At 46.1% G+C, this 12,550-nt stretch overlaps 1 protein-coding gene across 1 annotated transcript in view; it reads left to right on the forward strand.

Annotated features, from left to right (window-relative positions):
- Positions 1 to 12,550, forward strand: part of MLH3 (mutL homolog 3) — a 96,288-nt gene that overhangs the window by 78,576 nt on the left and 5,162 nt on the right. The window contains 4 exon segments of the mRNA XM_030214876.1: positions 10,818 to 10,977; positions 11,266 to 11,289; positions 11,379 to 11,457; positions 12,162 to 12,313. Coding sequence (XP_030070736.1) covers positions 10,818 to 10,977; positions 11,266 to 11,289; positions 11,379 to 11,457; positions 12,162 to 12,313 — 415 coding nt within the window.

A 12,550-nucleotide genomic window follows, 5' to 3' on the forward strand; every position in this document is an offset into this window, starting at 1 on the left:
GGACTGAATACCAGTTCCCAGTACCCCTCAAATGGGCACTTTTCACCAGGGTATATGCCAGTCCAGTGAAATTAAAGCAGAAGAATAGGGTTAGTAGACATTCATAAGATACATAACGGTAGGCAAGTGAAAGCAGAAGTGAAAAGGTGGGGGCTGTCAGGTTTGAGTGATCGGTTTTGAAGAGTGGTTATAAGAACAGAGAAAGCAGAATGATTTTAAGGAAAAGATACTGTATAGACAGGCTTCAGTCTAAACGCGCAGTGTTACCCAGAAACACACCCAGCCTAGAGTGGCTTAATCACAGGAAAGGGTGAAATCAGAGAGTGAGGAAGCAGAAAGGTTTGATGAGGGACAGGAGAAAGTGACAAGGAAAATCTAGAGCACAGTGACGGGCACGGGGGGGGGGGAAAGAAAGAAGGGACAGCGGGACAGCTAAGAGAGCTCTTAGAACATCTGACAGACACAGGTAGAGGAACAGGTAGAGGCAGAAAAACTTAGAGTGAAGGAGAACAGGGAAAAAGACGGGGAAGGGGAGTAAGACTGACAGAAGAATAAAGAAGATCCATAGGGAGTCAAAAACAAAGAACTGAATACATAGTAAGAACAAAAGAACGAGGATTCAAAAAGGAGGAATAAAGACAAAGCGTAGGGTGGGAAGAAGAAATAAAACGCCAAACCTCAAAGGATCGTTAAGCGAGAATGCTAGCATTTGAGACCGATCCAAAGAATTTGAACGTGAAAGAAACAGGTAACACACCCCAAATCGCAGTCGCCTGGATTCAGTGTTATGCACCAATCACACACCAAATACACTCTTGCGCACATCACACAAATCAAAAGATGGGCGGGATAGAAAGAAAGAAAAGAGGGTGAGAAAGAACAGAACAGAATATTGAAAGACAGAAAGGAAGGTTTGAACGCAAATATTTATCCCCACTGCGTTCAAAAATTAGGGAAAGAAGGACAGTATTGGGGGGCTATTGTGTCAGATCAGCAATCCGGGGTCACCAATGTTGAGAAATGGGTCCCGAGCCCCCCAAGAAGGCTAGAGTGACCTCAATCTGACTCCATCTCTAAATAACACTAGTACTGGGGTAATCAGGGGGTTGTGAAGTTCTAAGAGAAATTGCCACTGAGAGAGACGTTAGGTCTCAAATCCCCACATTAGTCCGCCTCTCAGCACTGGCAAGGAATAGATACCAGCCTTATGACAAACTGGATTTAGGCTACAGGTTATATAATGCAGCGAATGATAGCCAGATGTAGCAAAAGCATTTGTACTTACAGCCTTTCATCATTAAGTGAAGCCCACAAACCATCATTTAGAATGGAGAGTTTATTTGCATATCAGATTTTAATCAGGTACATTCATCAGACAAATTCTGGATTCAGCTGACCGGAGCTCTGCCGCTTTCGAGGCGTTGAAGAAAAGTTCTCTCGAGGGCTTGCATGCATCCTGCTTTTATACAATTTGGTCACTATACAAGTCTATGGCAGGACACTTTTTTTCTTAATATTGCACTCAGTCTGCTGCCCCTCACTACCTCTCTACCCTCATCTCCCCTTACGTTCCCGCCCGTAACCTCCGTTCACAGGATAAATCCCTCCTCTCAGTGCCCTTCTCCACCACCGCCAACTCCAGGCTCCGCTCATTCTGCCTCGCCTCACCCTATGCTTGGAACAACCTTCCTGAACCCTTACGCCAAGCCCCCTCCCTGCCCGTCTTCAAGTCTTTGCTTAAAGCCCACCTCTTCAATGCTGCGTTCGGCACCTAACCCTTACCGTTCAGTGAATCCAGACTGCCCCAATTTGACTGCCCCTATCGGACCGACCGTTCACTTGTCTATTAGATTGTAAGCTCTTTGAGCAGGGACTGTCTCTCTTTGTTAAATTGTACAGCGCTGCGTAACCCTAGTAGCGCTCTAGAAATGTTAAGTAGTAGTAGTAGTAGTAGTAGGTGCCCATCTGTGCTTCCGTTTTTGTAAACAACTTGTTCCTTAATACATTTAAAAATATCTGTTCTAGCTATTGCAAATTATTGTGCAACTTCCCTTTTTGTAAATGTTTCCTTAGATACGGGTATCCAAACATCCAAACATGAACAAAACAACTTTTTTTTTATGAAGATATCTAAATTTGGATATATTAATTTCATATTATTTTGTGATCTGGGTTAGGATTTTAGCCATCAATTCCTTGATCTTGGCTTTTGCACTGCTTTTGAATGTCACACCAAATTCTAATGAGGCCTAGTCAGTGCCTTTTAGCAGTTTAAGCTGTTTAAGGTATGTAAATTGACCCACCACTATTCCAGTGGATGGATCCCAAGCGGGGACACATATTAACTTACAGGAAAAGCAAGTCCTTGCTCAGCCAGTCATAGATTTTTAAACCAAGCTGGTATTTTTACAGCCTGAGTCCTAAAATCTGGCCTTCCACCCTTCCGGTGGGCATCCAGTGAGGGCCTCTTGCTGTAGTATAATTATACAGTTTCTACTGAATGCTTTCGAGAGACAGCTGGGCAGAAAAGTGGTGGTAGGACCCCCGTTAACACAACTACTCTAGAAATTGAGGATTTGATGTGAAGATACTGGGCAATAGAGTCCAAAACAGAGAAATAATTTTTCACAGGGTGCGAATGCCTGAAATGCCCTCCTCTTCCCCCCCCCCCCCCCCCCAAAGGAAGTAGTGGAAGCAAAAACAGTGCATGAATTCAGAAAAACTGGGATATACACAGTGAATCCCTAAAAGGTAAGAGGATGTGGAGGAGTGCCCTAGTGGTTAGTGCGGGGAACCGGGTTCGATTCTTGCTGCTGCCTGATGGTTGGCAATGGGTTGACATCCTGGGGAACCAGGTTCAATCCCCTCTGCAGCTCCGTGTGATCCTGGGCAAGACACGTAGCCCTTCATAGTCCTAGGTACAATGTAATACTTAGATTGTGAGCCCATCAGGGACAGTACCTGTAAATAAAAATGTAAAGCGCTTAGGTCTGGCTTTGACTGTCGCTTTTTCTACCTGTTTGGAGACTTTTAAGGTCAGCAGATACAGTCACCACCAAGTCCTGCTCTTCTTTCGCACACAGAAGCACTTCACTCCCTATATAGTACCGTTCCCCTGCATTCTTATAACCCAAGTGCATGACCCTGCATTTCTTAGCATTAAATCTTAGTTGCCAATTATCGGATCATTCTTCAAGCTTTGCTAGATCCTTCCTCATGCTGTCCACACCCTCTGTGGTGTCCACACTGTTACAGAGTTTGGTATCATCTGCAAAGAGACAAACCTTACCAGACAGCCCTTCTGTATTGTCACTGATAACATCCCTTTCCTCAGAGCAGACTGGGTGTTTGCTATACCACCTTTCGGCACAACACATCAAAGCGGTTTACAAAACTAAAATAAAGTATAGAAAAGGAAAAGAACTCCAATAATAAGTACATAAGTATTGCCATACTGGGAAAGACCAAAGGTCCATCAAGCCCAGCATCCTGTTTCCAACAGTGGCCAATCCAGGTCACAAATACCTGGCAAGATCCCCCAAAAAGTACAAAACATTTTATACTGCTTATCCCAGAAATAATGGATTTTCCCCAAGTCCATTTAATAACGGTCTATGGACTTTTCAACTCCGCTAAGCTAACTGCCTTTACCACATTCTCTGGCAACGAATTCCAGAGTTTAATTACACATTGAGTGAAGAAATATTTTCTCTGATTCGTTTAAAATTTACTACATTGTAGCTTCATCGCGTGCCCCCTAGTCCTAGTATTTTTGGAAAGCGTGAGCAGACGCTTCACATCTACCCGTTCAACTCCACTCATTATTTTATAGACCTCTATCATATCTCCCCTCAGCCACCTTTTCTCCAAGCTGAAGAGCCCTAGACACTTTAGCCTGTCCTCATAGGGAATTCGTCCCATCCCCTTTATCATCTACAGTAAGAAAAAACAGCAGAGATGGCAAGAAAAATAGGAAGAGTAGGGAACAGGAGAAACGCCAACTCCGTACTGGTGCCAGGACCGGGTGTCCACCTTGGGCAGAATGTCTTTAAAGGGGGTCATCAAAGGCTGGTGAGAACAGGTGCACTTTAAGGTGAAAACAAAATATTAAATGCCCATTTATGAAGGGAATCAGTTGCTTCACTACAGTAGTAAAAGAAATCTCCCTTGCCCATTATTTTGAGTGTAAAAAATTGCCAAAGTGTAAGCATGGTTGCCAAGAGTAATTGGAGAAAAAGGTAGTGATCCTTAGGGTCTCTGCTTACTCTTGACACTTGCACCAGAAACTTTCTGGTTGTTAAAAATAGTGAGTGAAACACATTTATCCTGTCTGCACTTTTCATGTTCTGGAGTTAAGCGAGTTTCTTGCAGGAATACCACCTCTGATGCAAGCACTTGAACTCTAGAAACAAATGCTTGCGTTTACCTGGGAAATTAAGCCCCTTAATATTATTAAATACAGTTATCGAGAAGCTTATTGGCCATAGCCAGGCAGCCCAGCCGAAGAGTGAGAGCTACTGCGACATCAGGATTCTAAGCCCACCCAACCTACAAAGACCATTCCCTGAAATACTAAAAGGGAAGGGGAAAGGGAAATAGGACTTGATATACTGCCTTTCTGAGGTTTTTGCAACTACATTCAAAGTGGTTTACATATATTCAGGTAGTTATTTTGTACCAGGGGCAATGGAGGGTTAAGTGACTTGCCCAGAGTCACAAGGAGCTGCAGTGGGAATCGAACTCAGTTCCACAGGATCAAAGTCCGCTGCACTAACCACTAGGCTACTCCCCTAATGGTTAGTACAGTGGCCCCACCACCACCAAATCTCCTTCAACCAACCCATCTCCCGGCCTCCCCAGGCAATCCAGTCAGCCTTACCCCTCAGGACAAAAGCAGGAATGTACAAGGGAGGCATGACCTGCTGCCTCTAGTGAATTACAGCATTCTATAGGCTGCTATTCCATTATTATACTAGTTTAGATCAAGAGGTTGGGTCAGAGACTCAGAGAATTTTTACAAGGGGATGTTTTTGGTCTCTGTTTCAGGTCTGTATAGAGCAGTGATGGCGAACCTATGGCACGCGTAGCCCTCTCTATTGGCACACGCGCCGTCGCCTCAGCCAGAGTCGCCTCCCAGTTCCAGGGTCCCCCCCCTCCCTCCCTTCCTTTGAGTTCCAGGCCCCCTCCCTCCCTCCCTCCGAATTTTAAAAGTCATCTCTTGACTTACCTCGTCGGGGACAGGTTACAGCGGCCGGCAGCAGAGCTAAAATGCGTGCCGGTTCGGCCCTTCTCTCTCTCTCTCTGAGCTCTGGTCCCGCCCTTGCGGAAACAGGAAATGAGGGCAGGATCAGAGCTCAGAGAGAGAGAGAAAGGGGCCGAGCCTGCACGCATTTTAGCGCTGCTGCCGGCCGCCGTAACCCGTCCCCGACGAGGTAAGTCAAGAGATGACTTTTAAAATTCGGAGGGAGGGAGGGGACCTGGAACTCGAAGAAAGGGAGGGAGGGATGACGACTCTGGAACTCGTAGGGAGGAAGAGGGGACCCTGTGGAACTCGGAGGGAGGGCGGATCCTGTGGAACTGGGGGGGGGGGGGGGACCCTTGAACTTGGCTTGTCCCAATTCTCAACTTATCCAGGTTCTCTAGATTGGGACAAGCTAAGAATACTCTGTTGGATCTGCTGGCTTGAAAGGCGTTTCATTGGGAGTACAAGGTTGTGGAGTTGTTCCTCGTTAGCCTTTCCCACGTCATAAGACTCAGCCTGGAACCCAGCTCTTAAACTGTTTTACAAGTGCGGTCAGTGGAACTCAAAGACTGCAGTTGAACTTGTTTCAATTTATTGAACATTAACACTATCATATTTATGATCACGAAGATATTAAGAAGTAATAACATCAATGGTGTATATTGATTGTAATTGAAGTTTGACATTATATGATAAGTGTGATAAAAGTGATTTTCACAGTACGAGAGGTGAGAGCCAGGAATGAAAGACGTGTGAATGAGAGTTCTGAGGATTAGGACAATTAAGGTATACGTGATGTAATAATAAAAAAGTTGAATATAAGGATGATGTAAAGGAGTACTTTTGTATAGGAGATTCTTTTTGGTCAACATGTAGTCTTTTCCTAGAAGGGAGTTTTACTGAATAAGTGGGAAACATATGGGATTTTGGACAAACATTTGTGCCTACTACTTAGTAAAGCTTATGCGTTGGGGAAGAAGTGCATACTTAATCATTGGATGCAAGAGGAGCCTCGCTCTTTTTGGTATTGGAGAAGTAGATTGCATGCCTTAATGCTATGGGAGGCGTGGGCTGCTCGGACCTCTCTCCAAGAAGAGGAAAGGCTTTTATGTCTGTCTGGAATTGTTACGTGCAAAATAATCACATATGAAAAAAACAGCTCTGTCCTTTTATACAACTCTGATGTCTCCAGTGGCTTGTCAAATCCCTTTTCTTGAAAAATCTCTTAGGGCTATCAACAACTTTAAAAGCTTATTGCACTTGTAGCCTGGAATTAACCCTCCTTGATGACAAAGTTTCTTTCGGTTTCAAATAGAAAACACTACAATCCCATTCTTTGCTAAACTATATTACACATGTCATATACAATTTCCAAATACCATTTAGAAACTTAAAATACTCTGCTAACAGCTTCCCATATTAGTTGGAGACCCCTTGTGCTGCTGATGTCGGATGCTCCTACACTGAAACACTCGTACAAGGGCAGCCTTTAAGCAAGTCTGTCACTGATTCAGTTCAAATTCCTACCAATAAAGCCCAATCTACTTCTTCAGCCATATTCCACGCGCGTATTAGTTTCTGTTCCTTTAAAATTGTTTGCTGACATTTCCCTCCTCCGCTCTCTCCTGCTCCTCCTCCTACTATCTGCCGGAGACGTTAACCCTAATCCAGGTCCCCCTCATCTCTCCCCTTCCTATCCACGCGGACGATCCCGGGACGTCTCCAATCTCGTCTCTACTCCCCTCCTCCCCTCCCCTTCTCTTGCGCCTTGTGGAATGCCCACTCAGTCTGCAACAAACTGCCCTTCACCCACAATCTCTTCATCTCTCACTCCCTTCAACTGCTCGCCCTAACCGAAACCTGGAACTGCCCGGACGACTCTGCCTCAGTCGCAGCCCTTTGCCAGGATGGTCACCTCTTCTCACACACTCCCCGCCCAGTTGGCTGCGGTGGAGGCGTTGGGTTACTACTCTCGCCCTCCTGTAGTTTCCAACCCCTCCTCCTACCGCAGTCTCACTGTTTCTCATCCTTTGAAGCCCACTCCATCCGACTATTCAACCCGCTACCACTCAAAGTAGCAGTCATCTACCGCCCCCCTGATAAATCCTTCTCTTCCTTCCTTACCGACTTCGATGCCTGGCTCTCTGTCTTTCTTGAACCCTCATCTCCATCTCTCATTCTCGGAGACTTCAATATACATGTTGATGACCCATCCGACCCTCACGCTTCTAAGTTCCTCACCCTAACTTCCTCCTTCAACCTCCAGCTGTGCTCTACCACCCCTACTCACTGTGACGGCCATTGTCTTGACCTCGTCCTTTCCTCATCCAGCTCACCCTCCAATTTCCAAGCTTCAGTTCTTCCTCTCTCCGATCACCACCTGATCACATTCACACTTCTTCACCCCCCCCCCCCACCTGCCTTGCCCAACCTTAACCACCACGTCCAGGAATCTCCAGGCCATTGACCCCCTCACCTTATCCGCTAGTATCTCTAATCTCCTCCCAACCATCATGTCCTCCGAGACTGTCGACAAAGCGGTCTCCGCTTACAATGCCGCTCTCTCCTCTACTCTGGACACCCTCGCACCATCCACCTCCCGTCCCACAAAGCGTACCAATCCCCAGCCCTGGCTGACCCCTTGTATCTGTTACCTTCGCTCCTGCACACGATCTGCCGAACGCCTCTGGAGGAAATCTCGTACTCATTCAGACTTCCTTCACTATAAATTCGTGCTATCCTCCTTCCACTCCTCCCTATTCCTTGCAAAACAGGACTATTACACCCAATTGACCAATTCTCTCAGCTCCAACCCTCGTCGTCTCTTCGCCACCCTTAACTCTCTCCTCAAAGTGCCCCCCGCTCCCCCCTCACTCTCTCCTCAATCACTGGCTGATTACTTCCACGACAAAGTGCAAAAGATCAACCTTGAATTCACTACCAAGCCATCACCCCCCCCCCCCAACCCCCTCTTCACCCATTAACCCTTTCCCTCAACCAACCAACCCAGGCCTCCTCCTCCTTTCCTGAGATCACCGAGGATGAAACCTCCCGCCTTCTTTCCTCCTTGAAATGCACCACCTGTTCCTCTGATCCCATCCCCACCAACCTACTTAACACCATCGCCCATACTGTCAACCCCTCCATCTGTCGCATTCTTAACCTCTCTCTCTCCACTGCAACTGTCCCTGACACCTTCAAGCACGCCGTAGTCGCACCTCTCCTCAAAAAAACATCACTCGACCCTACCTGCCCCTCCAACTATCGCCCCATCTCTCTCCTACCCTTCCTCTCCAAAATACTTGAGCGCGCCGTTCACAGCCGCTGTCTTGATTTTTCTCTCCTCTCATGCCATCCTCGACCCACTCCAATCCGGTTTCCGCCCTCTCCACTCGACAGAAACAGCACTCTCTAAAGTCTGCAATGACCTGCTCCTGGCCAAATCCAGAGGCCACTACTCCATCCTCATCCTCCTCGATCTTTCTGCCGCTTTCGACACTGTCAATCACGATTTACTTCTCGCCACACTGGCCTCATTTGGGTTCCAGGGCTCTGTCCTCTCCTGGTTCTCCTCCTATCTCTCCCACTGCACATTCAGGGTGCACTCTCATGGATCTTCCTCCACTCCCATCCCGCTATCTGTTGGAGTTCCCCAGGGATCTGTTCTTGGACCCCTTCTCTTCTCTATCTACACCTCTTCCCTAGGCTCACTGATCTCACCTCATGGCTTCCAGTATCATCTTTACGCTGATGACACCCAGCTCTATCTCTCCACACCAGACATCACAGCAGAGACCCAGGCCAAGGTATCGGCCTGCCTATCCGACATTGCTGCCTGGATGTCCAACCGCCACCTGAAGCTGAACATGTCCAAGACCGAGCTCCTCGTCTTTCCACCTAAGCCCACTTCTCCTCTTCCCCCACTCTATCTCAGTTGATGGCACCCTCATCCTCCCCGTCTCATCTGCCCGCAACCTCGGGGTCATCTTCGACTCTTCCCTCTCCTTCTCTGCACATATCCAGCAGACTGCCAAAACCTGTCGCTTCTTCCTTTTCAACATCAACAAAATTCGCCCTTTCCTCTCTGAGCACACCACCCGAACTCTCGTCCACACTGTCATTACGTCTCGTCTCGACTACTGCAACTTGCTCCTCACTGGCCTCCCACTCAGCCATCTATCCCCCCTTCAATCCATTCAGAACACTGCCGCACGTCTCATATTCCGCCAGAACTGATATACTCATATCACCCCTCTCCTCAAGTCGCTTCACTGGCTTCCGATCAGATACCGCATCCAATTCAAGCTTCTCCTCCTTACTTACAAATGCACTCACTCTGCTGCTCCACCCTACCTCTCTACCCTCATCTCCCCCTATGTTCCTGCCCGTAACCTCCACTCACATGACAAATCCCTCCTCTCAGTACCCTTCTCCACCATTGCCAACTCCAGGCTCCGCTCATTTTCCCTTGCCTCACACTATGCCTGGAACAGCCTTCCTGAATCCCTACGCCAAGCCCCCTCCCTACCCATCTTCAAATCCTTGCTTAAAGCTCACCTCTTCAATGCTTTCGGAACCTAACCTTTCGAACATATAGGTTGCCCCAATCTGTCTGACCTATCAGATTGACTGTACACTTGTCTCCTAGATTGTAAGCTCTTTGAGCAGGGACTGTCCTTCCATGTTAAATTGTACAGCGCTGCGTAACCCTAGTAGCGCTTTAGAAATGTTAAGTAGTAGTAGTAGTAGTATTTCCTCCTTGCTGCATTATTACTTGCATAAGTACAATAAATTGTAACTTCGAATTTATGTTGATTCTTTATCCAATGCTCCACAAGGGGAGTATGCCTACGGTGCAATTTAATATCGTTCACATGTTGTGCAGTTCTGTACTTGATCTTATGCTTTGTTTCCCCTATATACATTTAATGCCATACACCACCTGATGTGTATTACAATTTGTAGTGGAGCGTAACACAGATGCCTTCTGTTTGGTAGCTGTCCATGCTGATTTCGCTTGAATCGCAATTTTACAATACACACAGTTGAAACATGGCGAGTGTCCTGTAGCTTGCCCATTCTCGTCTTTCATGGTCATTCCCGGTTTGAACATGAGATATATTTGCACGCATTGCCTTTATTGTGTGTATATGTATCTCCTGAACTGAAAACCAAATAGGTTTAGAGCTCTCCAAGATTAGTTTGACACTCCTGCTTTAAGTGGATGCTTGTATTCCTGATAGCTTTAAACACTCCTTTGCAACAGACAGAAAAACCTTTAGTGGTATCCCACTGAGAAATGCTGTAAGTAGGCTAGCAGAAATAAGTTAGTTTCTCCATGTTTCTTTATTCATTTTTCCTTTTCCTTAGTACTTGGATCAATGTATTGTGGACAAAGATTATAGAGAATATTATTTCCTTAATAATATTAAATCATATAGTTTATTTGATTTCCTGAATATTTCTATTACATTTATGTGGAATGTAAATGTAAAAATAACATAAATAAACTATTAAAAAAAAAAAGGCTCTGTGTTCTGGGCAAATGTGTCAGCTCTATTCTTTTTTTCTCTAGGTCCTATCAAAGGAGCCTGGAAGAGCTGGGTCTAGGAGTGTCATTCCCAGAGGCCAGCGTCCCCTCGGTTCTAGTGCACACGGTGCCCCTGTGTTTTGTTGAGAAAGAGGCCACTGAAGCTCGCCGGGGGAGGTCAACAGTGACTAAAAGCATTGTAAAGGTGGGTGGGGACTTAGCCTCATAGCAGAATACCCTAGAGCAGGGGTTCTCAACTCAGGATCAGGTTTTCAGGATACCCACAGTGAGATAGATCTGCATACAAATGGAGACAGTGCATGCAAATTTCTCATGCATATTCATTATGGATATCTTGAAAACCAGTCTTGGCTTGGTTGAGAGGTTGCCCTAGAGGTCTGCTCACATTTTTAATATCATGTTTTATGCGTTTGCCTGTCAAATCTTACCTCTGGGAGTCCTGACATTTGTTCCTTTCTCTTTCCCCTCCTAGGAGTTCATTCGGGAACAAGTAGAGGTGAGCTCAGTCTTGCAAGGTGGCGTTCAAGGGAACCATTGTTTTGATATTCTCAGACCCATCATCTGCTGTTACTTTGCTGCTTTTAGCTGCTGCAGACTGCAGGCGGAGCACGTGGAAGCCTTCCTCCAACCGTCCTGAAGGTTCTGGCGTCTCAGGCATGCCATGGTAAGCCACCTTGTCACACTGATATGTATCTTGCTTCATTCCTGTGCTGGGGAGCTACTCTGCCCTTTCTTTTATTACTGCTTCCTACAGATAAATGTATACTTCTGGGCACCTTCTGGCCTTGAGGGCAAGGGTTACTATGCTCCGTTGTACTTGCTTTCACTGTGAGTTAATCACCCAGAGAGAAAGGAGATGGCCCTAATTACTCTTACAAATAATTGTACCTTGGAGCTTGTAGGGCATTTGAAACTGTTTTATTTATTTTCAAAAATGTATATCCCACTTTAGAGTCAAAGCGGGTTACACTGCAAAACAATCATAATATCAAAGGAAAGAAAGAATACAACAAACAACAATCACATAAAATCATAAATCTCATTCAATATTTATTTATTTGGATTTTGCTGACACCTTTTTCAGTAGTAGCTCAAGTTGAGTTGCATTGAGGTCCACTGGGTGTTTCCCTGTCCCTACAGGGATCACAGTCTAAGTTTCTACCTGAAGCAATGGAGGGTTAAGTGACTTGCCCAAGATCACAAGGAGCAGCAGTGGGAGTTGAACAGGGCACCTCTGAATGTCAAGACTGGTGCTCTAACCGCTAGGCCACTCTCCAAACAGAGCAAAACATGGGAAACTGCCAAAGAAATAAACTCTTTGGGGCATGGTTAGCATATTTACCTCTGTTCATGGTCTTCTTTTCTCAGGAGCCATTAAGTTTAATAACAGTCTGAGTGCTGAGGAGAGTTGCAGTCTTATTAAAGCTCTGTCAAGATGCCAGTTACCATTCCAGTGTGCACATGGTAGACCCTCCATGCTGCCCATCGCAGACACAGATCATCTGCAGCCTAACACCCAGGTACTAAGCACAAGGCTTGCTCAGCTATGACTAGGTAAGGGAGAGGAAGGTTGTCATCTGGGTTTTCTTAGGAGGGAGGGCTTGAGAAAGAGCCAGCTTGTAAGCCCTGCTGGATTGCCTTGTCATAAGTGTAGTGGATAGTATGTTTTTTCTATAGCTGTATATATTTAACACGCCATATTAAGAGTCTGTTGAAGCAGCAAGGTGGGCTGCAGCAAGTTCGGAGCCACCTCTTCA

This window comes from Microcaecilia unicolor, chromosome 9, assembly GCF_901765095.1.
Source record: "Microcaecilia unicolor chromosome 9, aMicUni1.1, whole genome shotgun sequence".
NCBI lineage: Eukaryota > Metazoa > Chordata > Amphibia > Gymnophiona > Siphonopidae > Microcaecilia > Microcaecilia unicolor.